The following is a 23,215-nucleotide window of genomic DNA, read 5'->3' on the forward strand; positions in this document are numbered from 1 at the left end:
TTCAAGGGTTGATCAAGGAGCTGGACTTGTTCCAGGGGACAGGTTTCAACACTCAGATAACTTCTTTTTTAAATGTAAGGCAAACTGCAGCTAGATTCATTGAGAGAGGAGCCCAACCAGATTTTAGACTCCTCTGAACTTTGCATCCCCCACCCCCTTGCTCCTATCTCACCCTCCTCTCTCTGTTCTTTCTTCTCCTCTTTCAGCCGGTTGTGGATGTTTTTTTCTATTGCATGACCGCCGAACAGGCAGGAGAAAGGCAGGAAGCTTCAAAATGGCTCTTGAAGGGGCCACTGTGCTGGTGTGGTCCTCCTGGGCTCCCTGCTGAGCCGCACGTAGCCGAGACTGAATCTCCTTCCATCCGCCTCGGCTGGTGCTTTCCCGCCATGCCTATGGTCAGCCTTGTGATCATTCCGGGTGGGGGATGGGGGGCTTGTTAAAAGAGGCCTCTTCATTTGCAACACCCCCTCCTCACATTGACCCTTGTCTCTCCCACCCCCAAACACAACTCACAGGACCTCTCTCTGGTGCCTGTACCCCACAGACATCTCCCACACAACTAGGGGGTACTTTTGCGACTCACACACACCACACCCACACATTTGGGTGTCTTGTCTACTGGCCCCACCCTTCAGGACAACAGCTGGCATACCGATCGTGTCAGTCACATTGACCCACAGACCTAGTATATATCTTGACTGTGTTTCATGTCCACTCCGACTCGCCCAGCCCCTGAGGGGGTGTGGAAAGCAGAGCGCTGCCTATAGGTTTTTGTAAGAGAGAACTATGTTTTTCCCTCCCACTTGGCACAAAGAGTCTTCTGAGCTGAGCAACGCCAGGTGGAGACGAGAGCATATGGTTTGCGTTACTCCCCATGTGAGGATGTTCCAGGCCCAAAAAACGCCAGAGGACAGGAACCCCTCCATCCTAATGCCAGTTTGGAGCTTTGCTTGTGGACAGCAGGGACGAGACATTCTATCATGAGGCAGAGGTTGCCTGGGTGGGCATCATAAAAGAGAGAAGCATTTGGTGATCTGAAGGTAGGAACTTGGGCAAGGAGGACCCATATATGGGTTTTTCCTGCCCAAATGCTACCAAACTCTCCCTCCTGCTCCCTTGTTGGGGCGCGGATGGTCAGTCAATGTCCTGGTCTTTCCTTTCTCTCACAAGATTAATCACAGGATGCCACCCACAGCCCTGGCTGCTGCCCAAAGTTTGCTTAGAACCCATATTGTTTGTGCAAGAGGGGGCATGCCGCTGGGGTACAGGTTGTTTTTACAAAAAGTAAACTTTGGCACTGGACATGCCCTTTTGTATAGAGTATCTTAAGTCCTTTCTCTCTCAGCAAAAAGGGCTGGACAGAAACCTCTCCCCCAATTACTTCCCAGACTTCTCTCTCCCTGCAAGCCACTTCCTCGCTGCCCTCCTGCTTCTCTCTGTGACATTTTGTACCTTTATCATGCAAACACGGCTCAGGGACATCCCAAGTCACAGCGCTATTTCTCTTCAGCAATCCCCTATATGCACACCCACCACATGGAACGAAAGACCACATTGCTCTGTGTTACTTTGTTCTTAAAACAGCTCTTCGATGTGCTGACACTGGCCTGGGATTTGTATGTGCTTGGGGACAAGTGGGCCGGGGGTCATGGCATATGGGAATGGGGGCACCATCCACCAGGAGTAGCAAAGTAGAGGGTGGCAGATGCGAACATCCATACCATCCCCAATGGCCAGTGACGGCGGTTGGAGGATTTGGGCTGTAAGGCTCTCCATTTTGTTCCCTTTCTTTGAGAGAAGATGGAGAAGGAATCAATCCTTGGACTCCTGCCTGGACATCAGCGTTATGTAGGAAGTTGAAGGCCTGGATTGTTTCCTATTTTGCTTGTGGCCAGGATGAGGCAGGAAGAAGCTGGGAGAGATAAGTGGGCAGCTGAGAGAAAGAAAGTCCGTAACAGAGCAGCCTTGGAGGTTTACGATCAGCTGCTAATTGCCAAGGGGTGGTCTATGGGACGCCGCTTAGTGGCCGAGGCCCAAGCTACTTCCAGGAAAAGCTGAGAGTCACCAGAAAGTGCTGGCCAGGCAGAACAGTGAGTCTTCGGAGGAGAGGTGGGGTGGGTGAGAAGGGGTGTAAGTGGGATGTGTTGCCCTGCCTTCCCACGCTCCTCAGATGCGATGGTGCTATTTGCATTGCCAAAATCGCTACTGACAAATATGTCGCGGCCAGGGGCACTTGCAAAAGGCTTATATGTCCTCCTGTAGATGTGCGATCCTGGAGAAAGGAAGGACTCCTGGATGGGCAGCAAGTGGTTTGTGAATGGAAACAGGCGTCGCTTCTTGAAGGGATGGGGGCTTGACTGCCAGGTTGTGGGCAGCCCCGACACGAGCTGGACCTTGTCTGATGGCCACCTCCGTGCTTTGCAATAATTGCCAGCCTCATCTAGTGGTGCCATGATTAGCACCCCATACCAGTGGCTGAGACAGCTGCACCGGAGGAATCTGTTGGCCACACCGACTTGGTGAGAGGGACGGGGAGGCAAAGCTTGGGCATGTGTGTGGTACCCTTGGTCTTCCGCCGCGCAAGGGAATGGGGGCGCCTGGAGGATGATGGGCCAAAGATGTTTTGTGCTGAGCTTGTTGGGCAGGGCCCATCCTTCCCCTGCCTCCCCATTTTGGGTCCCTCCCCAGAAACTGAGGCGCCCTTGTGAACTTTTTGGTTGCCTGTTGCTTGCCCTTCCTCTCTTGCTCCTGCACTTTCCAGGCTCAGCTGTCTATATCGAAGAGTAGTTTTATTCAGTACCATTAAATACTATTTTTGTTACTGTATGTCTGTATTTATGTGTGTTGGCTGTACTCTTCCCCTTGCCCAGCTCCCTGCCAGCCCTCCAGTTAACCTCATTACATGAACAAGTCCCAGCAGCGGAACTGCAGTGGGGACCACAATGGGGGGCGGGTGGCGCTGTCCCCGCCGTGGGCGCCTCTCTGCCCCTTTTGATTAAAGTGTCTGTGATGAAACCTTCGATCACTCGCCATCCGTTTGTGTTCAGGCCTCCGAACTGTTATTTTGTGTGGTGAATGGAAAGTTTGGAGTTCTAAAAATGTTGAGTGCTTCACCTGTTGAGTCTGGGTTGTCCTCCCAAATTCTGCACATTTTAAAGACCATCTTTCGGCCTTGGGAATGCTTTTGCAAAAGTCTGAAGTGAGAGCCCCTCAGGAAGGCCACATAAACACCCCCATATTTTTCCATCAAACGAAAGTAATAGTCTGGCTATAATCTTCCTTGGTCAGGCCTATCTGGCGTACTGTGTTCAGTTCTGGTCGGCTCATTTTCAGAAAGAATATTATATAGGTTGGATGTGGGTTCAGAGAGGGTGTTATTTTAAAGGGATGATATATGATGTCGGCTAAGAAAACCTATGCGGAGATGTTGAAGGAGCTGAACCTGTTATCTTGGTGAGGTGAACGGTAGGGTGAGGGGTTGGACGATCCTCTGATCTTTTCGGGCTGTCCACCGAGGAGACAGACAAGTTTGTTCTCTGCTGCCTCAGAGGGTAGGGACCCGTCTTAATTGTTTTACGTTCCGGAGAATCGATTTTGACTGAGAATTGGAAGAACTCTTTGACGTAAGAGGTGTTGGGCAGTAGATCAAACTGCCTATGTCCCTTTGGGCACGTTCACAGGAGATGAACAGCTCCTGTTGAGGCATGCTCTAGTGCGTTCCCTGTGAGAAAGAATGGAATCCATGGCATGGGGGGCCCTTCCACTTCCTAATCTAAAGATCCTCCATCTCCACAGAGCCGCTCCTCAATGTGATTGTTCTTCATTTTGGCTGAGGATGCTGGGGTTTTAGTCCAAAGGGCCACCTTGTTAGGGAGGGGATAAAGAGCGCATGAGGATGGGTAAAGGCAGCGTAACTCTTGATGGCATGTCCAGAGCTATAGTACATGCTTTCTGTGTGCGGATCACAGCACAATTTCTATGTGGTGCCAGGAGCTGAAAATCCTAAAGGATCCTAACACAGTAGGAGTAGGATTCATATGGGGTTACATCAAGTCGGTGCAATTGGCAAGATTTCGGGCCCGTTTTCTACCCTGGGACATTGTTGGGAAGCTAAAGATTGCCAAAAGTGCAAGAAAAAACCTAACCTGTTGAAGTCAATCTATGGTTTGGAAAAAAAAAAGTGACGGGATGCCTGACAACCTATTTTACAAGTGAGGTTTGCTCCCAGGAGGCTTCCAGGAAAGGTAAATTCATCCCCTCTTTTTGCCCCCAAAAGGATAAAAGAAGCAGTGTGTTGTGGGGGTGTGTGTCAGTCTAAAAAACCGCCCCAAGGTTTGGATCCTAGATAGGGGGACCTCCTTACCCCGTTTTACACAGACCCAGGTTGGCAAAATCAAGTAGGCCTATTTTGGTATGTCATGAAGGCACACGATGTGAAATGCAGCAAAACCTTTATTACTTCACATTCACTCATTTCTGGCTATTAAGAGAGATGGCCACACAGATTTTGTTTTTTCATGTGTGCAGGGGGGGAAAGTTGTTGAAAGTGTGCCACGAAAGAAAAGAAAGACCACAAAACAGGGTTGAGGCTGAACACTCTTTGTATGTGCTTGGGTTTTTGATACAGCCGCAGGAAAGCAGGGGACCTGGGACGGAAAAAAGGTCAGGCCAAGGAAGTCGATCCAGAGGTCAGCTGTGGGCGGAGAGTGGCACGAGGGCGAGCCAAGAAGAGATCCGGATCGCTTTCCCCCAGGTGACAGGAATGACCCTGGGTGCATGGCCAGCCTCCTCATCTTCTCCTGCTTTCCCTGCCTACTTTTCACTCGTTCTTGGCCTAGTCCCCACTTGGCGAGAAGCCCTGCCCGGGTTATGTGCATGTCAGATGCGTGGAGTTGCTTTGCCTTCACTTCTCCAGTGTGTGTGGCCTTGCGGTGGAAACATGTGGGACAAGAAGGACATAAGAGAGAAAGATGATGTTGGGTGAGGAGGAGGCCGGGAGATAGCAAAGCAGTCTATTTCTATACCACTTCTCAGTGTATTTAAGGACCCCTACAGCGGTGACACGTAAGCTAATTGCTCCCCAATTGGGGATCATTTTAGTGACTCCTCAGAAGGATGCAACGCCTGAGTCGAGGCCTGAGCCCTTTACGCTGGTATGAACTCGCAACCTCTGGTTTGTGAGTGATTGGCTGCAGTACAGGAATTTAACCCACCTGTGCACCAGGGCTCCTTAAACCAAGTAGGTCAGGGGTAAAGGCGCCCTCCTTCTTTTCTGGGCCTCAGGTCAGTCAATGCTTTGCAAACTTGGGGTTGCTTTTTCCCCCACGATCTTCTCACACTCCGATGGCGACTGAATCGTACTGGTGGCATTGCAAATCCATTCCATTGGTGGTGGAACACAGATCACATGCTCTGCCGATCTTGGGAACGTACTTTTTTCTTTGTATCCAACCACCCGATTCCCATGTGTGCCTGTACCAGCTGGTCCCAGGATCAATTTTTGTTGTGCCTTCAAGTCAAATCTTGATTTGCAATGACCCTGGTCAGGGTTTTCTCTCGCCGAGCTTAGTCACAAGAGTTTCTGCCTGCTTCCCCTGAGGCTGAGAGAGCAGCGGTGTTGGTCAAGCCCATCTCCCAGTGTGTTTCAAAACCTGAGGCAAGAAATCAAAACCTGCCAGCAGGGTCTAGCCCAGATTCAAACCATACAACCCCCTTACTCCCACTGAACCAGATTCGCTTGATGTGTGCAACCATATTTATAGGGATGGACACATTCCTCTACCCAGACTTGGCGGGCAGAGGGACCCTGCGGGGATCCGCATGACATCTTACTGGGACTTTGGACAAGTCACATCCAGTTAAAGGCGGCAAAGCAATCTGCTCTGAACAACTCTTGGCAAGGAAACCATGTGATCGGTTTGGCTTGGAGTTCCACCAAGTCAGAAGTGACTTGAAGGCAACTTACAACAAAACAAAGTGTCTTCTGAGGTTTCTTCCTAGTCCAGAAATCCTTTGGCAAGAAAACCTCCAAGCCACTGACGGCTCAATCTGTTTAAATTTCAACATTCAGATCAGGTATGTTCCAGAATTGCAAACGGACTTCTTTTTGTGTGGTAATGTTTTAAAGTCACCGTTGCGTAGATTCCAGTGTTTTGTATCTCAGGCCTCCCAAGTTCTCGTAACAGTAAGCGCCAGACTGCAGTAGGGGCTTTCAAGCTTTATCAGAGGAACTTTACCCTTGCCTTCCCCTGCGCGCTGAGAGAGTATGATTGCCCACGGTCACCTAGCCGGATTCCCTGTGAGCAGATATCTGAACCCTCGTTCTCTGGGAGCCCAAATGACGCCACACTTGCTTTCTCTGGACTATGCAAGTGTATATCCCTTGACACACCTGGTGATTGCCACATTTTCCAAGCAGCTGCTGTGGGTCTATGAGTCATCCAAGAAAGGTAAGGGCACTGCACTTAGGGTCAGAAAACATAAATCCATAGATATAGGAGGGAGGAACCTGCTTCACAAGAGGCGATGCGTGCAGCTAAGAACTCGTTCTAGATGCACGTTATAGCGTTCGCGGAGTCACCGTCCGGGCAAGAGTGTAGGGTTGTGATGGCGAGCTGACTCCGCACCTCCTCCCTGAACCAGATCCTTGAACCACCCAAGGGCCTGCTTTGGTGTGACCATTGCACAACTTCTTCTCGGCTAAATCTCTCGGAATAAGCGAAGGTTCTTGAACCCAGTATTAGAGCAGAACTAGAAAAAGAGGTATATCCATAGCTTCCGTGGACTCGATTAGACTGGATCAGTTGGAGTCTGTGAGTAGAGGATGTGGACCAGATTTGGAAGGTTCGGGAAGACGACCTGCTCTCTCGATCCTGTCCCTCAGGCTAGCGGCTCAGGGGGGCCCGGCAGTATTCTCTTTACTTGCATCGATTATAAATCATTATGGGGGAAGGACAATTCCACATCCAGCTTAAAATTGGCCATTGTAAAACCTATGCTGAAAAGCCTTCTCCGACCCCCTGTGCATAATAATTATCGGCCTGTTCTCGTATTGCCATTTTTGGACAGGTGATCGAGAGGTCGTTGTTGCAATCCAGCTTCCCTCGATCCTGGAGGGAAACGGAGTATTGATCCTTTCAAACCGGCTTTCGGGGGGCTACCGGGGTTGTGACGGCCATGGTCGCCTGGTCGATGATTCCGCTGGGCATTGACAGGGGAGCGTTGTTTCCCTGTTAGTGCTTCTTGGACATCTCAGCGGCTTTCGATTCCATAGACCATGGTATCCTCTGGGGCGCTGCCAGGGTTGGGAGGTGGAATCGGGGGCACTGCGCTCCAGGTGGTTCCGATCCACCTCTCTGGGAGGTCCAGATGGGCAGCTGTAGACGTTTGCTCGATGAAGAGGCCCCTACCATCTGGGGGTCCCCCTCAAGGGGCCATTCTGTCTCCATGCTCTTCAACATTTACTGAAACCGCTTGGAGGGGAGAGATCACTGGAGGAACATGGGGCGCGGGTTATCAGTACGCTGTGACACCAAAATAGTCTTTCTTTGGTCCCCGCTGATGAGTGACCTGGGTTGGCATCTCTCCTCTCGTGGTCTGCCTGGACGTCGGTACTGCGATTGGATGAGGGAACAACAGCCTCAGCCTGAATCAGAGGAAAACGGAAGTACTAGTGATAGGTTCCCCTGGCCCAGGGATGGCGTTGGTCCACCTTTTCTGAAACGGGGTCACGCTCCCCGTGAAGACTCTGGTACGTCGTTTGTGGGTGCTCTTGGACCTCGTCGCTCAATTTACAATCGGTGGACTCGACAGTCATGAGTGCTTGTTCTCAGCTTCGGCCGCTACGCCAACTGCGTCCCTTACCGGCCGGCGGAACCTGAAACGGTTGTTTACATGCTTGGTACCTCTCGCTTTGGATTTCTGCAACGCGTATCCATGGGGCAACCTTTGTACCATTTCCCGGAGCCTACAATTTAGTGCAGAAATGAGCCCGATGGTTCACTGGCACGTCCAGGGCCCAGTTCATCACATCAACCCAGTGCTCAAAAGATCTCCCTTTGGCGCCTATTCGCTTCCGGCGCAATACAAGGTGTGGTCTACCTATAACGCCCGAAATGCTTGGGCCCAGTGTTACTAGAGGACGCTTCCCCATATTTCCGCCGCAATCATCTGGACAGTTGCGTTTAAGCGTGCCAGAGGCAAGGTTAATATCTACATCAAAGAAGGCCTTTACCATCTTGGCCCCTAACCTCTGGAACTCGCTACCAGTCGAGCTCCGTGCTGTCGCCTCCTTAGCCCAATTCAGGAAAGGATTGAAGACCCTACTATTTGAGCAGGCATTCTCCTAACACCTACCCCGACTATGCTTTGATCCTCCCCCTGCCAGTGTGGCCGCTGGCAGAATTGTGTTTTTAATCTGTATTAATTATGTATTATGTATTGTATTGATGTTGTACACCGCCCTGGTATTTGATAGGGCGGTATATAAATAAACATTTTATTATTTATTTATTATTATTTAAGGTGTAAAGGTGATCTATGAGACCACAAGTTGGACACGAGTCAACAGCACGATGCAGCAGCTAAAAAGGCCAATGTGATTTTAGGTTTCATCAATAGAAGTATATTGTCTAGAAAGGGAACTAATAGTGCCACTCTATTTTGCTTTGGTCAGGCCCCACCTGGAATAATGATGTGTCCACAATTCAAAAAGGACATTGAGAAACTGCAGTGTGTCCAGAGGAGGGTGACTAAAATGGTGAAAGGTCTGGAAACCGTGCCCTATGAGGAAAGACTCAGGGAGCTGGGGATGTTTAGCCTGGAGAAGAGAAGGTTAGCAGGTGATATGATAGCCTTGTCTAAATATTTGAAGGGATGCCATATTGAGGAGGGAGCAAGCTTGTTTTCTGCTGCTTCAGAGAACAGGATACAGAACAATGGATGCAAGCTCCAGGAAAAGAAATTCCAGCTCAATATTAGGAGGAATACCCTGAGAGTAAGGGCTGTTCAACAGAGGAAGACTCTCCCTCAAAAAGTGATGGAGATCTTTAAACAGAGGCTGGATGGCCATCTCTCAGCTATGCTTTACTGAGAGACCCTGCATGGCAGAAGGGGGTTAAAGTGGATGGCCCTTGCAGTCTCTTCCAACTCTAGGATTCTAGGACTCTATCACTGCTCTGGACTTCCCTTGGAGTTGGAAAGCCTAAGTATTAGAAACTCCCAAAAGTCTTTTCATCACTTCTGAAAATATACAATTCTATGAAAAGTAAACTCCTTCTCCCCAATGGAAGGAAAGGCGGCAGGGAAGAGTATAGCGTACCTTCCATTTTAATTCAGAAGGGAAGGAAAATGTGTCTTAGCTTTGAGAAACCTGGATAATGTTGCCCTAAAATTACCTGGCACGAACACCGGCTCTAGCATCCACATGACTAATGCATGATGCGCAGTGGTTACAGTGATGCTGTTGGACGGGGGGGACTTGATTGGCCCAGCCTTGGGCAAGTCCCCATTGCTTCGAGGTGGAAAGCCAAAACCTTGAGCTCAGGTGTTGAGATTACTGAATTATCAAATTAGAACCTCTTGACTGGGCTGTGCCCCATTGGACCCTGCAGCAAAAACAACTGGTGAAAATCAGGGCTATAGGGGCATTTCCCCTCTAAGTAAGAATTCTGCCTTCCCAAAGGACATTTTCCTTCACCTCTCCAGATCTCCAGCATCACAGTGACTTAAAACTTCAGCTGAGCATTTAGAAATGCAGTTTAGGCTTCCAAAGAAAAAAGACTGGGAACACAGGCAAATGCAACATTACCAAAGGGATGGGAATACTGCAAATAGAAAAATTCTAGGTGTGAACAATTTTCAGGATCTCTCTGGAATGCTAGAAATGTAAGAATTGAAGGAAAATTTCATTGGGATGGGCAGAATTATTACATGTAGGCCAATATCTTCATTTCCTTTCTCCTAGTCACATACTCAGCCTCAGAAGAAGACAAGGGCAAACCTCCTCTGAACAAACCTTGCCAAGAAAACCCCATGGTAGGTTTGCCATCAGTCGGAAACAACGAAGTCACAAAACAAGAACAACAGCTACGTCCCTGGTGAAAACTAAGTGTTTGGGAAAATAACTTGTTTTTTCAACTCCAGGTCCCAGAATCCCCAGCAAGCATGCTGGCTGGAGGATGCTGTGAGTTGGGATCCCAAAAGAGGCCTTGCTCAAAACATGCAAAAATAATGGCCTTTTCTTTGGTTATTATTAAGTCACACTAGTTGTCAAAAGGGGTGGAAGAATGATGTGCACGCACTAGAATCAGGATTCTAATCCAGATTAGAAGGGTTGAGTTCAGAGGTTGGTTATTCTGGGCTAACTGGAGCAGCAGAGAACAAGGAGGTAAGTGGGGGACATGTGCATCATGGTGGTGAGTCAGCTGCCCATGAGCCAGGATTGACAAATACCCCAAGGTGGAGGGAAGGGGGGCACAGCTCAGCTGCAAAACCCATGCCTTGGATGTAGAAGGTCACTGGTTCTCTCCTGCACGTCTCTTGTTTCAAAGGATCTCGGTAGAACCAGAGTGGCCTAGTGGTTTGAGTGCTAGACCACGACTCTAGAGACCAGGGTTCAATCACCACTCTGCCATGAAACCCACTGGGTGGCCTTGGGCAAGTCACACTTTCTCAGCCTCAGGGGAAAGCAATGGAAAACCTCCTCTGAACAAATCTCGCCAAGAAAACCATAAGATGACTTGAAGGCACACAATACATACAACAAGCAGGTCTTGGGAAAGACCTCAGGGAAGGGTGGGGATGTTGCCGTTTTGGCCTACTACTCCAAAATCCTGGCTGGGGCCTCTGGGGAATTGAAATAAATAAACTAAAAAGAGCAAAATTTTCCAGCTCTAAGACTTTAGCAATAGCAATAGCAAGTACATTTCTATACCGCTTACCAATGTACTAAGCGGTTTACAAAGTGTAAGCTAATTGCTTACACTTTGGTAAATTGCTGATAGATATAGTAAAAGTCACCATGGTGTAATGGTTTGAGCATTGAATTACAGTTCTAGAGGACAGGGTTTGGATCCCTGCTCAGTCATGGAAACCCACTGGGTGACCTTGGGCAAGTCACACTCTCTCAGCCTCAGAGGAAGGTAAGGGCAAACACTTTTTGGAGAAATCTGGCCAAGAAAAGTTAGGGTTGCCCTAAGCTGGAAATAACTTGAAGGCACTCAGCAGGCGAGCATCATCCAGCCCTTCAGATGTTAGTGAACTGCAGCTTCCACTGTTGGCTATGACTGCTGGGAATTGCAGTCCAAAAACAAGGACAGGGCCACATGATTCCTGTCCCTGGTCTTGACAGACTAGGTCTACATTGGAGGGGGAAGGCATCATGCAGCCCTTTGGATGTTGTTGGGTTGCAGTTCCCAGTAACCCCAGCAGGTAGCACTGAGGCATGCTGGGTGTTGCAATCAAACAACAACTCAAGGCACCTACAAGATCCACACCCCCAACCTAAAGTAACCTCACAGGAGTGGAGCAGGAGTGAATATTCCTGCACATTACTTCAAACATCCAGTAAACCAGACCTTTGAACCCCACAGGAGACCAGGAGAAGGCAGAGGGCCACCCCAGTGCAGGTGCAAAGTACATTGAATTTCACATGGAGCTTGAGCCTCTACAGCCCAGTGTACATGTGTATACTCTTAGTCCCATCTCCAAGACATCTCATTTTGTATATGCAGATATTTCAAAATCCAAAATATTCCAAAATCCAAAACCCAAGCATTTTGGATAAAGGAAACTCAACCTGTACTTATTAAACCTGAGCATGCCTTCTACTCATGCATGGCACAACACCTATCACATATGACTGCTTCTTAATCAGTTCTTCTTCTTTTTTCTTTTGGATTGCAACTCTCAGAATCCCCCCTCCAGAAGCTGGCATTGCAATCCAAAAGAAAGAAAGAAAGAAAGAAGTTCCTCAGACTTTGCACTTGCCCTATGAGAATTGTGACTGCCTTGCCAAGTTTCTAGTTGCATTTCAGACACCCAGATTCTACCCACAGGCAAATCTTGCATCAAGGCAGAGTGACCAGGTATCCTCCTTTTCCAGGACATGCCCACCTTTCCCAGGACATTTCAACTTTCTGTCCAGGAGGGATTTCAAAATCTCCTCCATTTTGTACGTGACTAAGGAGCATGACTTTTTAGTTATATTAGTGTTTTTAGCTTTTATTCGGTAACGTCCTAATTTTTTCTTCACTGGCCTGCATTTTGTGGTGCCTTCTCCTCATTTACAGTTATGACATCTGGGCCTCATTCTCACTTACAAAAAAATGTTTGTGATCTGAATCGATGGATCGATTCGACAGCGGAGCATGGTTCCCATTACATTTGCCCTGACTTGCATTTTTTTCATTGTAAAATAATCCACTTGTGGTTCACATTCATGAATGAATTGGTTCAAAATGGACCCATTCCAGCCAGCCGAAAGGCAAATTTAAATCGATTCCGATCCGCATCTAGTTCACACTTGCACAGAATCAATTTATCCAAAAAGACCCGGAAACATCAGCATCAAAGAGACACGGGTTAAATGGGTCCAGTGCATGGCTGTCTCTCTCTGAATTGCTTCAGCGAATCGACTCAAATGACTAAGGGTCATTTGAACTGGTTCAAACTGATTTGTGATCCGGTTTAAAAGATAGTGAGAATCAGGCCCTAGTCACCTTGAATCAAGGGAATTCTGCAAGCTGCTTATTGCCCTCAAGAGAATTCTGCAAGCTGCATCTCTCTGCAGTGCAAACCTAGGAAGGGTTCATGTGCCTTTCCAGATTTATATCTGTGTTCTTCAATGGGCTGTTTCCAACCATGTAGAAGGTCTGCAAAGCACCAGGCAAGCCCAGCAAAGAGGAAAATCCCAGAGGCTCCCATTGCTGTAAAGCCAGGGGGATTGGATTGGCCTTTCTCCTCCTTTGCCAGCACACTGTTCTCTCGCCCTTCCCGCCTCCACACCCCTGGCTTGGCAGATGGGCTGTTATTGCAAAAATCCCAGAAAACAGCTCTGGGCACATCAGACCAGTGCAAAGGCAAACAAGCGGTCCCTTTGTTCCTCCTCCCCAGCCTGATGTTAGGGAGTGCAAGCTGACATGTCTGGCTGGGGGGAGTTGTTTACACCCCAAAGGTCCAGGAACATCATCAGCTGTGGGCCAGAGGCCTGGACTGGGCTGGAAGCGCTCTCTGCTGGAAAGCATCTTCCAATGCAAGCAGCATCCCTAGGCCTGCAAAACCCAGCTCTGGAGGATGGATGGATCAGGGCAGCTCTTCAGTTCTTCTCGACTGACTGCTGTCCCCAGCATCCCTTGTCTTTGCCGATGTTGGCTAAGGCTGCTGGGAGCTGCCGTATGGAAGGACTACCCCTGTTTGGGAGTTTAAATCTTCTGGCAGGCCGTCCCTGAATAATGCATTCGGTCACCCCATTGATATGGGCCATCATTTTGATCATGCCCTATTGGTTATCTAACATGTCTCGATTGGTTTTAATTAATGGTTTTAATGATTTATTTTATATTTCATTATTGTTATATTAGAAATTATGTTATATATGTAAGGAGGGAGGGGAGGGGGTTTATTTATACTGCATGAATTTATTAGAGTTGTATTGGATGTGTTGGGTTTTATTATTGTAGTATTGCACTGTATCTTATTGTGATTATAAGCCACCTTGATCCTATGGGAAGAGATGGCATATAAATAAAATTTATTATTATTGTTGTTGTTGTTGTTGTTGTTAGTCCAGCTATCCCCATCTGGTGACCAGACACCCTCCTTTGCCCTCCAAATGTCCAGATTTGGCAGAGATAGTCCAAATCAATCCAGCGCCATCCCACTTTTCAAGCTGTTTTTAAAACGTTCCACTTTCTCGCTCCCCCTATAATAATAATAATAATAAATATATATTTATATCCCACCTCTTCCGATTGACCAAGGAGGTGGTTTTACCAATTTCTTCCTCTGAAATGGCGCCTGCAACATCTGTATTTGTTGGCAGTCTCCCATCCAAGTACTAACCAGGGCTGACCCTGCTTAGCATCCAAGATCAGCTGGGATCTGGTGCCGTGAGGGTATCTAGGCTTGTGTTTTATATTGTGTGCATGTGTGCCTTCAAGTCTGCTATGGACCTATGGCGGCCCCATGAATTTCCTCAGGTTTTCTTGGGCAAGGAATACTCAGAGGTAGTTTTGCTCATCCCTTCCTTTGACATATAGCCTACACCGCCTGCTATCATTTGGTGGTCTCCCATCTAAGTACTAACTAGGGCTGATCCTACTTAGCTTCCTGCTACAGTTTCGGGTGACCAGGTGTCCTCCTTTTCCAGGACATGTCCTACATTTCAATCTTCTGTCCAGGAGGAATTCCAAAATTTCCTGTTTTGAACATGACTGAGAAGCATGGATTTATACTTAAGATCGTCTTTTTAGCTTTTATTTTGTAAATTCCGATATTTTTCTTGAATGTCCTACATTTTACAGTGCCTTGTCCTCCTCTTTGGTTATGACATCTGGACACCCTACAACCGGGCAGCCTAGGATGGCCAAAAAGATCCATCCAGTCATCCAAAGAAGTGGGATGAAGAGCTACAAAAGTGTTGTTGTTGTTGTTGTTCTTGTGTTCCTTCAAGTTGTTTCTGACTTATGATGACCAGGCAATTTTTAATCTTGAATTTTAAACATGAATTTCATATTTAATTATTGTAATATATTGTAATATAAATATTGTACTGTATTGTAATATAAATATTGCATTGAAGATGCAGCTTAATATGTGTATTTTATGTAATGATTGTGTTTTAACTATGTTGTAACCTGGCTCGAGCCGTGAGGAGGGGCAAGTAATAATAATAATAATAATAATTATTATTATTATTATTAAAACTAATAATGGAGTTTACTGGGGCTGAGAGTGGAAGCCAAGGAGGAAGTCAATATCCTTTGGATATGTCTTGCAAAAAACCAAACCCCAACAACCTTAGAGAAGTGCGCGCGTGTGTGTGCGCGCCTTCACATTGCCTATCTTAACTTGGGGAGACCCCATGAGTTTCTGTTTTCACAGGCAAGAAATACTCAGAGGTGGTTTGCCATTGCCTTGCTCTGAAATATAGCCTACTATAGCACCAGTTAATGGTTTCACACCCAAGTACTAACCCCTATTGTTGTTGTTGTTGTTGCTGCACTTCAAGTTGTTTCTGACTAAACGATGACCGTAAGGAGAACCTATCATGATGTTGTCTGAGACTGAGAGCGTATGACTTTCCCAAGATCTCCCAGTGGGGTTTCATAGCCAAGCAGAGAAACAAACCCTGATCTCCAGAGTCATAGTCCCACACTCAAACCACAACACCATGTTGTGAATTATTGGTTTGGCTCAACCAGTAGGAAAACCCTAAAAGAGAGACGGTTTGGAAGGAAAAGGAGAGCTGGAGAAGAGTTGCAGCTGTCAGGGATAAGGATTAGCTCTTTTCACTTTGAACAAGGTAGCAGGATTTGCAGTTATCTCTTTAGAAGGGATCAAAAGGGCAAACTCTTTATAGTGGAATGTCTATGTTGCATTTGCACCAGTTTGGTGCCTTTCATTAGGGCTTTAAGGTTGCATCTAAGGCTGAAATGCTACAGAGCAGAACGGGCAGAACATTCCTACAATCAATCCCAGGAATGGCACCTCACTGGACACAGGGAACTTTGGGGACAGTGGATATGTTTTCCATTCAGTATAGATTTTTTAAAATTTTCATTGAAAAAAATTGAGGCAGGGGACTTACGTTGTGATTGTAATTGCAATTGGTATCCAGTAACCAGTATCCCTTCGTATCTGCTAGGATTTGGTTCCAGGACCCTCCATGGATACCAAAATCTGAGGATACTCAAGTCCCATTAAATGCAGTGGCATAGTAAAATCATGTCCCTTGCATAAAATGGAGCCAGTGTGATATAGCGGTTTGAGCGTAGGATTATGACTCTGGAAACCAGGGTTTGAATCCTGTTCAGTCATGCAAGCCCACTGGGTGACCTTGGGCAAGTCACACTCTCTCAGCCTCAGAGGAAGGCAATGATAAACCCCATCTGAAGAAACCTGACAAGAAAAACCTGTGATCGGTTCGCCTGAGGGTCGCTGTAAGTCAGAACTGACTTGAAGACACAAAGCAACAACAAAGTGGGGTGCAGCTCTCCAAGGTACACTGGGGGTGGCAATGACATCTGGAAAGTTTGTCCCTAGGCAGGGGTGCATCTTCAAAGATTCCTTCCATCCTGGGCCTGGAGCTTGACCTCCTCTCCTTCACCAACTTGTAGAAGAGAGAGGTAATTTGAAGAAACTAAGGATGCCTCTACACTGTAGAAACAATGCAGTTTGACACTATTTCAAATGCTGTAGCTCCATCCTATGGAATCCTGGGATTTGTAGTTTTACAAGATCTTTGGCCTTCTCTGCCAAAGAGTGCTGGGGCTTCACCAAACAACCAATCCCAAGATTCTGCAAGGTGGAGCCATGGCAGTTCAAGTGGTATCAAATTGCATTCTTTCTACAGTGCAGATGCACCCACAGTTGGCATTTCCATCCACAGTGCTGCTATGGAAGGCAAATGAGCCCCACCAAGAAAAGCCAGGAACCCTCAAAGACACCGGCAGGGCTCCCAGATTGTGTGCCTCCCTCCTGCCACCTCTCGGTTTTCATACCAAACATCCGTTGCCACCACACGATTAATCCAGTGACGCCAAAGAAAAAGAAGATGCCTCCCAGCACTGTCTTCCATTCATTGGTGGGCTTGTTCATCTCTGCATAACTCTGGTGGAACTTCAGTCGATACACTGCAAAGCAAAGGGAGACCAGAGGTGTATCCACACTTGCATAATTATAGCACTTTTATACTGCTATAGCTCTACCCCACAAAATCCTGGGATTTGTTGTTTGGGGAGGGTTTACAATTCTCTACTAATGCAGCAGTGGCTCATGCTGCTGCCACAATGCAGAATTAATGCAGTTTGACACTGCTTTAATTGTCACACCTCCATCTTATGGAATCCTGGGATTTGTAGTTTGTTGCGCATCAGACGTCTTTGATAGAGAAGGCTAAGTATCTCACAAAACAACAAATTCCAGAATACCATAGCATGGAGCCATGGCACTTAAGGTTGTATCAAACTGCATTAATTCTGCAGTGCAGATGCAGCCTCAGTCTTTGGTCCTCCAGATATTGTGGACTTAGCTCCTGGAAGATCACAATAAAAGGTAAGTTTATTTTAATTTGGTTCAAAGATGGGTATAGCTGAGTTCTGGTGCTGAACATGCTGGATGTTGTTCAGTCTGTTCACACCAGAACCAGGATTTGGGCCATGCATTGTCCAGACTCCCCACTGAGGTGACGCATGGGGGCTAGTTTATTTGGCCTGTGGAGGCAGGACCTTAGGTCTAATCTGCACTGCAGAAATAATGCAGCTTGATACAGCTTTAACTGCCATGGCTCAATGCTATGAAACTCTAGGATTTGTAGTTTATTGTGGCACCAGAGCTCTTGACAGAGAAGTCTAAATATCTCACAAAACAACAAATACCTGAATCCAATAATATGGAGCCATGGCAGTTAAAGCAGTGTCAAACTGCATTATTTCTGCAGTGCATATATATAAATAAATAATAATAAAATTTTATTTCTATACCGCTGTTCCAAAGATCACAGCGGTGTACAGCAAGATAAAAACAGATAAAAACATCACAACCCCCTTCCCCAACAATATCACAAATAGCAATAAAAACATTTACAAACAGTACAATACAATACAATACAATATTAGACCTTAGTTTTAGCCTGACCTACAACTGCCACTTTGATTGACCAGACCTCATCCTGGTTTTCCTCTAGCATCTTCTTTGAGACCAATCCTCTAGAAGTAAAAATTTTCCTGCTCCATCTTGGCATCAATACACCAGCTCACTTTTCCCCAACCTCAAACCCTGCCCTGCCCAGTATGTCCCAGTTCTACTTACTATGAAGCCCCACAATTCCATCTTTTGGATTCCTAACATGGATTTCTCCCATGGACACACTTTGCTCCCCAAACAAGAGTGTGGAGGAAATTTCCCTTTTGGACTATAGCTGCTAGAATCTCTCAGCCACCAGCGCACCATGCTAGCTGGAGGATTATGGAAAGTGTGGTCTGAGATGTAAAATTCCTCAGATCTTCCTGAACATTTGCTCAAGGAACAAATTTGCTCACATGTCCTTACATTGGCCTAGATCTTCCTACATCAAGCAGGCAAGGTGTAAAATTTCATTTACACAATTTTATGTCCTTTCCCTGGAATGGTTCTGACAGCTACTGGGGGTCTGCTGATGGTTATCAGTGGGGAAAAGAGACAGAAGAGGAGGCAATTCAAAAGGAGAAGAATAGGCTGGCCAAGGATTTGAGGAGGAAGGAAACCAGAACGAGGGTACCTTCCATTCCTTTCCTCTTGGAGCCCAGTCCAGATGCTTCTTCTACCTCTGACTTGCCCTCCGTTCCTCCTCTCCCCACCAGTAAGCACCAGTTACCCATCCCACAGTATCACCCTACCTGTTCTACTTATATCCAGAACATATTATTAGAAAAGCAGGCTTAGACACAGAAGGAGGAGGAGTGAAAATAGAGGGAAGGAATATCAACAATCTGAGATACACAGATGACACCATAATACTAGCAGAAAAGCCTCACAGACCTGGAACAACTACTAAGGAAGATCAAGGAAGAAAGTGCAAAGGCAGGCTTACTATTGAACATAAAGGGGAGAAAATGACCACGGAGCATCTACAGAAATTCAAACTAGACAATGAAGAAATAGAAACAGTAAAAGAGTTCTCATATCTGCCATCAAACATTGATAGGAATGCCAGGAAATCAGAAAAAGGTTAAGAAAGGGGAGGGTGCTATGAAAGAACTAGAAAAGATTCTAAAATGCAAAAATATACAACTGAGCATGGAAGTTAGAAGCATACAAGCCATTGTATTCCCTATTAATGTATGGATGCAAGACCTGGACAGTTAAGAAAGAAGATAGGAAGAAAATTAATTAATTTGAGATGTGGGGCTGGAGAAGAGTGCTGAGGATCCTGTAGACAGCCAAGAAGACAAACAAATGGGTCCTGGAACAGATCAAGTCAGAAATCTGCCTGGAAGCTAAGGTGACAAAGCTGAGGCTGTTGTACTTTGGACATATCATGAGAAGGTATGAATCTGGAAAAATCAATAATCCTAGAAAAGGTGGAGGGATGTAGAAAGAGAGAAAGACATCATGCTAGATGGATGGACTTTATTAAGGAGGTCATGGGCATGACTTTGCAGGACCTGAAGAGAACCATAGAGGACAAGAGTTTTGGAGATGTCTCATCTATAGGGTCGCCATGGTCGAGATTGACTCAAGGGCAGTTAACAGCAAAAACAAATGTCACAAAAGCCAAATATAACTCATAATACCAAAATATGATCTGAACAACAAACCAGCAGAATTTAAGGACAAGGTAAAAAACAAATTTGCCCTATTAAACATAATGGACTGGGAACCAGAAGAATTATGGACAGAAGTTAGGGATATGACAAAGGAAGAATGCAGCAAGACACTTATGGAGGCCAAAAAGAAAGAGAAGACACAGTGGATGAAACACTCCATGCAATGAAGGGAAGAAGGAAAGCAAAGGAAAAGGGAGACAGGAACAAAATCAGAACCAGGAATGCAACTGTTCAACAACTAGTCCACAGTCAATGCAAAGAAATAGAAGGAAATAACAAAACAGGAACGATGAGAGATAAGGGAAATAAAAGCACAGCGGAGAAGAACGAGGTGGCCATGAGTCAAAGTCAACTTGAGGGCAGTTAACCACAACAACAAATGTCACAAAACAGGACGCCACTCATTGTGGCTAAAAACAGAGATTGAAGATACAACTTCAGAATTCCATTCTGGTTAGGGAATTCTGGGAGCTGCAGCTTTTAAAAATGCTTCCAAATTCTCCCCCCCCCCCTCCAAAAAAAAAGTTGTTGCTGATGTTGTTTGTGGAGTTGGTCTGGCTCTGCTGGCACTCCACTGCCCTCCGGTTTCTCACAGCCCCGCTGAGTTGGAAGAATATCCCATAACCCAAGATGTTGCTGCTACTTACAGGCCAGTTTCTCCTCATTGCTCAGCTGTGTCCAGGATCCTTTCTCCTTCTCCTTGAGGGCCTTCTGCGTGGCATCCAGCTGCTTGCAGTAAGGGGTATCCGGAAGTGGGTAGCTGCGTTTGTCGTAGTACAGGGGCACCGAGAGATCCTCTTGGGTGGTGACTAGCAAGCGAGAGAGAAACAGGAAAGGGTCAACTCAGCAGGACCTAGGCACAGCTCCAAACCCAACCTAGAGAGTTGGAAAGGACCTCAAGAGGTCATCCATTCCAACCTGTGCCAGCACAGGAAATTCGCTATTGCTACATCCCTAATAGGCGGCTGTCCATATCTCTGCTTCTATAGCTGCTCACAAGGCAGTCTGTTCTGCCATCACAGAGAGCTTGCACTTTCTCATCTTTCTCAGTGAAGTCCTTCTTCATCTAGTGATTTCCAAATTCTGGTCTTCCAGGTGTTTTGGACCTCAGATCCCAGAAATCACAGTCATCTTAGTGGTCTGGGATTCTGGGAACCAAAGTCCAAAGTACCTGGAATTTGGGAATCACTGAATGTGGTACATTGATGGGAAATGCTGCAATGACGGCCAACCCATAACTTAGAACATTCTCATTTTGGACTATCCAGTACTTCCCATGGAGATGCTATCATCGTTTATTTGTATAGTGCCATAGGTTTACATGGCACATTATAGGTACAATCAATTTAAAACAATTAAATCCTGCCAAAAGTGTACAATCTAAAAATAATAAAACATAAAACTACATAATAACCATAAACAAATTATACAGGTCCTATGAGCAGAAGTATAAAAGAGGATTTTTTAAAATTTGGGGGCAATTCAAGGAAGCTATATCATTTGAAAACAATATTAGATAATGTGAAGTCGGAGGCTTACATGGCCAGCATCCATAATTTTTTGTGGGTTTTTCAGGCTCTGTGGCCATGTTCTAGAAGAGTTTCTTCCTGATGTTTCGCGAGCATCTGTGGCTTTGGCATCTTCAGAGATAAATGGCATCTTTAGATAAATGTGTTGTTGTTGTTGCTGTTGTGTCTGCAAGTAATTTCTGACTTATGGCAACCCTATCATAGGGTTTTCTTGGCAAGTTTCTTCAGAGGAGGCTTCTTATTGCCTCTGAAGCTGAGAGAGTGTGACTTTCCCACGGTCACCCAGTGGGCTGCCATGTCCAAACCAGGTTTCAAACCCTGGTCTTCCAGTGTCCTAGTCCAGCACTCAAACCACTATAGCATGCTGGCCCATTAGATCAATGGTAACCCCAAATTTAGAGTGGATGTATCTTTGAACACAGGCACTGGAGATATAAATGAGTCAGTGTGGCATAGCTTTGGACTAGGACTCTGGAGACAATGGTTCAAATCCTGGCTCAGCCATGGAAACCCACTGGATGACCTTGGGCTAGTCACACGCTCTCAGCCTCAGGGGATGGCAATGGCAAAACCTTTCTGAAGAAACCTGGCAAGAAAACCCCATGATCGGTTCGCCTTAGCATTGCCATATGTCGGAAATGACTTGCATGCACACAACAACAACAACAACAACAACCAGAGATGTGCTCTACAAAAACATTTCTATTCAACCAGTCCAGCAAGCCCACAGTCTTGGTTTCACCTTTGATTCTTCTCTGTCATGTATCCCTCAGATCCAGACCACAGCCAAGGCTTGTAGATTCTTTTTGTACAATATTGCCAAAATCCGACCTTATCTCTCTGCCTGCACTGCCAAGATCCTGGTCCATGCCCTAGTGATCTCACGACATGATTACTGCAACATCCTCCTGGCTGGGCTTCCTGTTTCTCACCTCCATCCTTTAATCTCTGTCCAGCATTCAGCTGCACGTAGGGTTGCCATATCCCGCCAGGGGGCGGGACAATCCCGGTTTGGGTGGTGCCATCCCGGTCCCGGTCCGGTTTGGCACCCAAACCGGGACGGCCCCGCCCACCGCAGCCACCTCAGCCCCCGCGGCGGCTCCAAGGCCTTGCTGAGGCCTGGGAGGGCTCTCCGCGGTTGGAGCTCCAGCCGTGGAGATGCTCCCTCCCAGGCCCCAGCGAGGCCTTCGAGGCAGCTCCGCGGCCGGAGCTCCGGCCGCGGGGTCCTCCAAGGCCTCGGCGAGGCCAGGGAGGAGGAGGAGGCCGCTTCCCACCGCGGCGATCGCCGCAATGAGGGGCGGCCCTCGCCTCCTTCCCGGCCTGGGAGCCGGCCGAGGCTTCTCCTCAAGCCGGGAGGAGGAGGAGGCCACTTCCCACCGCGGCAATCGCCGCGATGAGAGGCGGCCCCCGCCTCCTTCCCAGCCTGGGAGCCGGCCGAGGCTTCCTCCCAGACCGGGAGGAGGGGGAGGAAGCTTGGCACCGCGGCCAAGGAGGAGGTTTGGAGGTCCTCAATTATGGCAACCCTAGCTGCACGCATTATCACATCCGCCCACCCATCTGACCACATCTCTCATGTGTTGGCATCCCTTCACTGGCTCCCCCTCCCTTTCCGCATTCAATATAAGCTCCTGCTGTTGACATTTAAAGCCCTCCATGGTCTGGCCCCTCCTTACTTATCAGACCTTCTTTCTCCTCACCTTCCCACCAGGGCCCTCCATTCTGGTAGTCAAGGGCTCCTGTCTCAGCCCAGGATTTCATCTGCCCCATCCCGGATTCACCCCTTTTCACTCGCTGCCCCTCACTCCTGGAACCTTCTTCCCCCACAAGCAAGAGCCATTACTTCTTTAACCAGCTTCAAAATGGAGTTGAAGGCCATCCTGTTCAGAGAAGCATTCCCAGCCACCAATAGTCGCTTGCTATTTGATGTTCCTTTGTTGTCTGTTTTATGGAATCATTTCCTGTATTGCTATGTCCTTCCTCCAGTCCATCTCCCCTGATCCAGGCCTCAGAGGTAGAGAAGAACTGTTGGCCCTCATCCCCTTTCCCTTCTCCTTTTGTGTCATGTCTTTTTAGATTGTAAGCCTGAGGGCAGGGAACCGTCCAATTAAAAAGATTGTATGTACAGCGCTGTGTAAATTTACAGCGCTTTATAAATAAAGG

The 23,215-nt window shown here is 47.1% G+C and overlaps 1 protein-coding gene across 1 annotated transcript in view; it reads right to left on the reverse strand.

Annotated features, from left to right (window-relative positions):
- The window catches only part of LOC121929894, a 40,058-nt gene that overhangs the window by 3,952 nt on the left and 12,891 nt on the right, over positions 1 to 23,215 (reverse strand). Inside the window, exons 3-4 of the mRNA XM_042465885.1 lie at positions 20,174 to 20,335; positions 16,722 to 16,853 (exon numbers count right to left, since the gene is read on the reverse strand). Of these exons, the coding sequence (XP_042321819.1) occupies positions 16,722 to 16,853; positions 20,174 to 20,335 (294 nt within the window). The remainder of the gene's footprint in view (positions 1 to 16,721; positions 16,854 to 20,173; positions 20,336 to 23,215) is intronic.

This window comes from Sceloporus undulatus, chromosome 4 (assembly GCF_019175285.1).
Source record: "Sceloporus undulatus isolate JIND9_A2432 ecotype Alabama chromosome 4, SceUnd_v1.1, whole genome shotgun sequence".
NCBI classification, from domain to species: Eukaryota; Metazoa; Chordata; class Lepidosauria; order Squamata; family Phrynosomatidae; genus Sceloporus; species Sceloporus undulatus.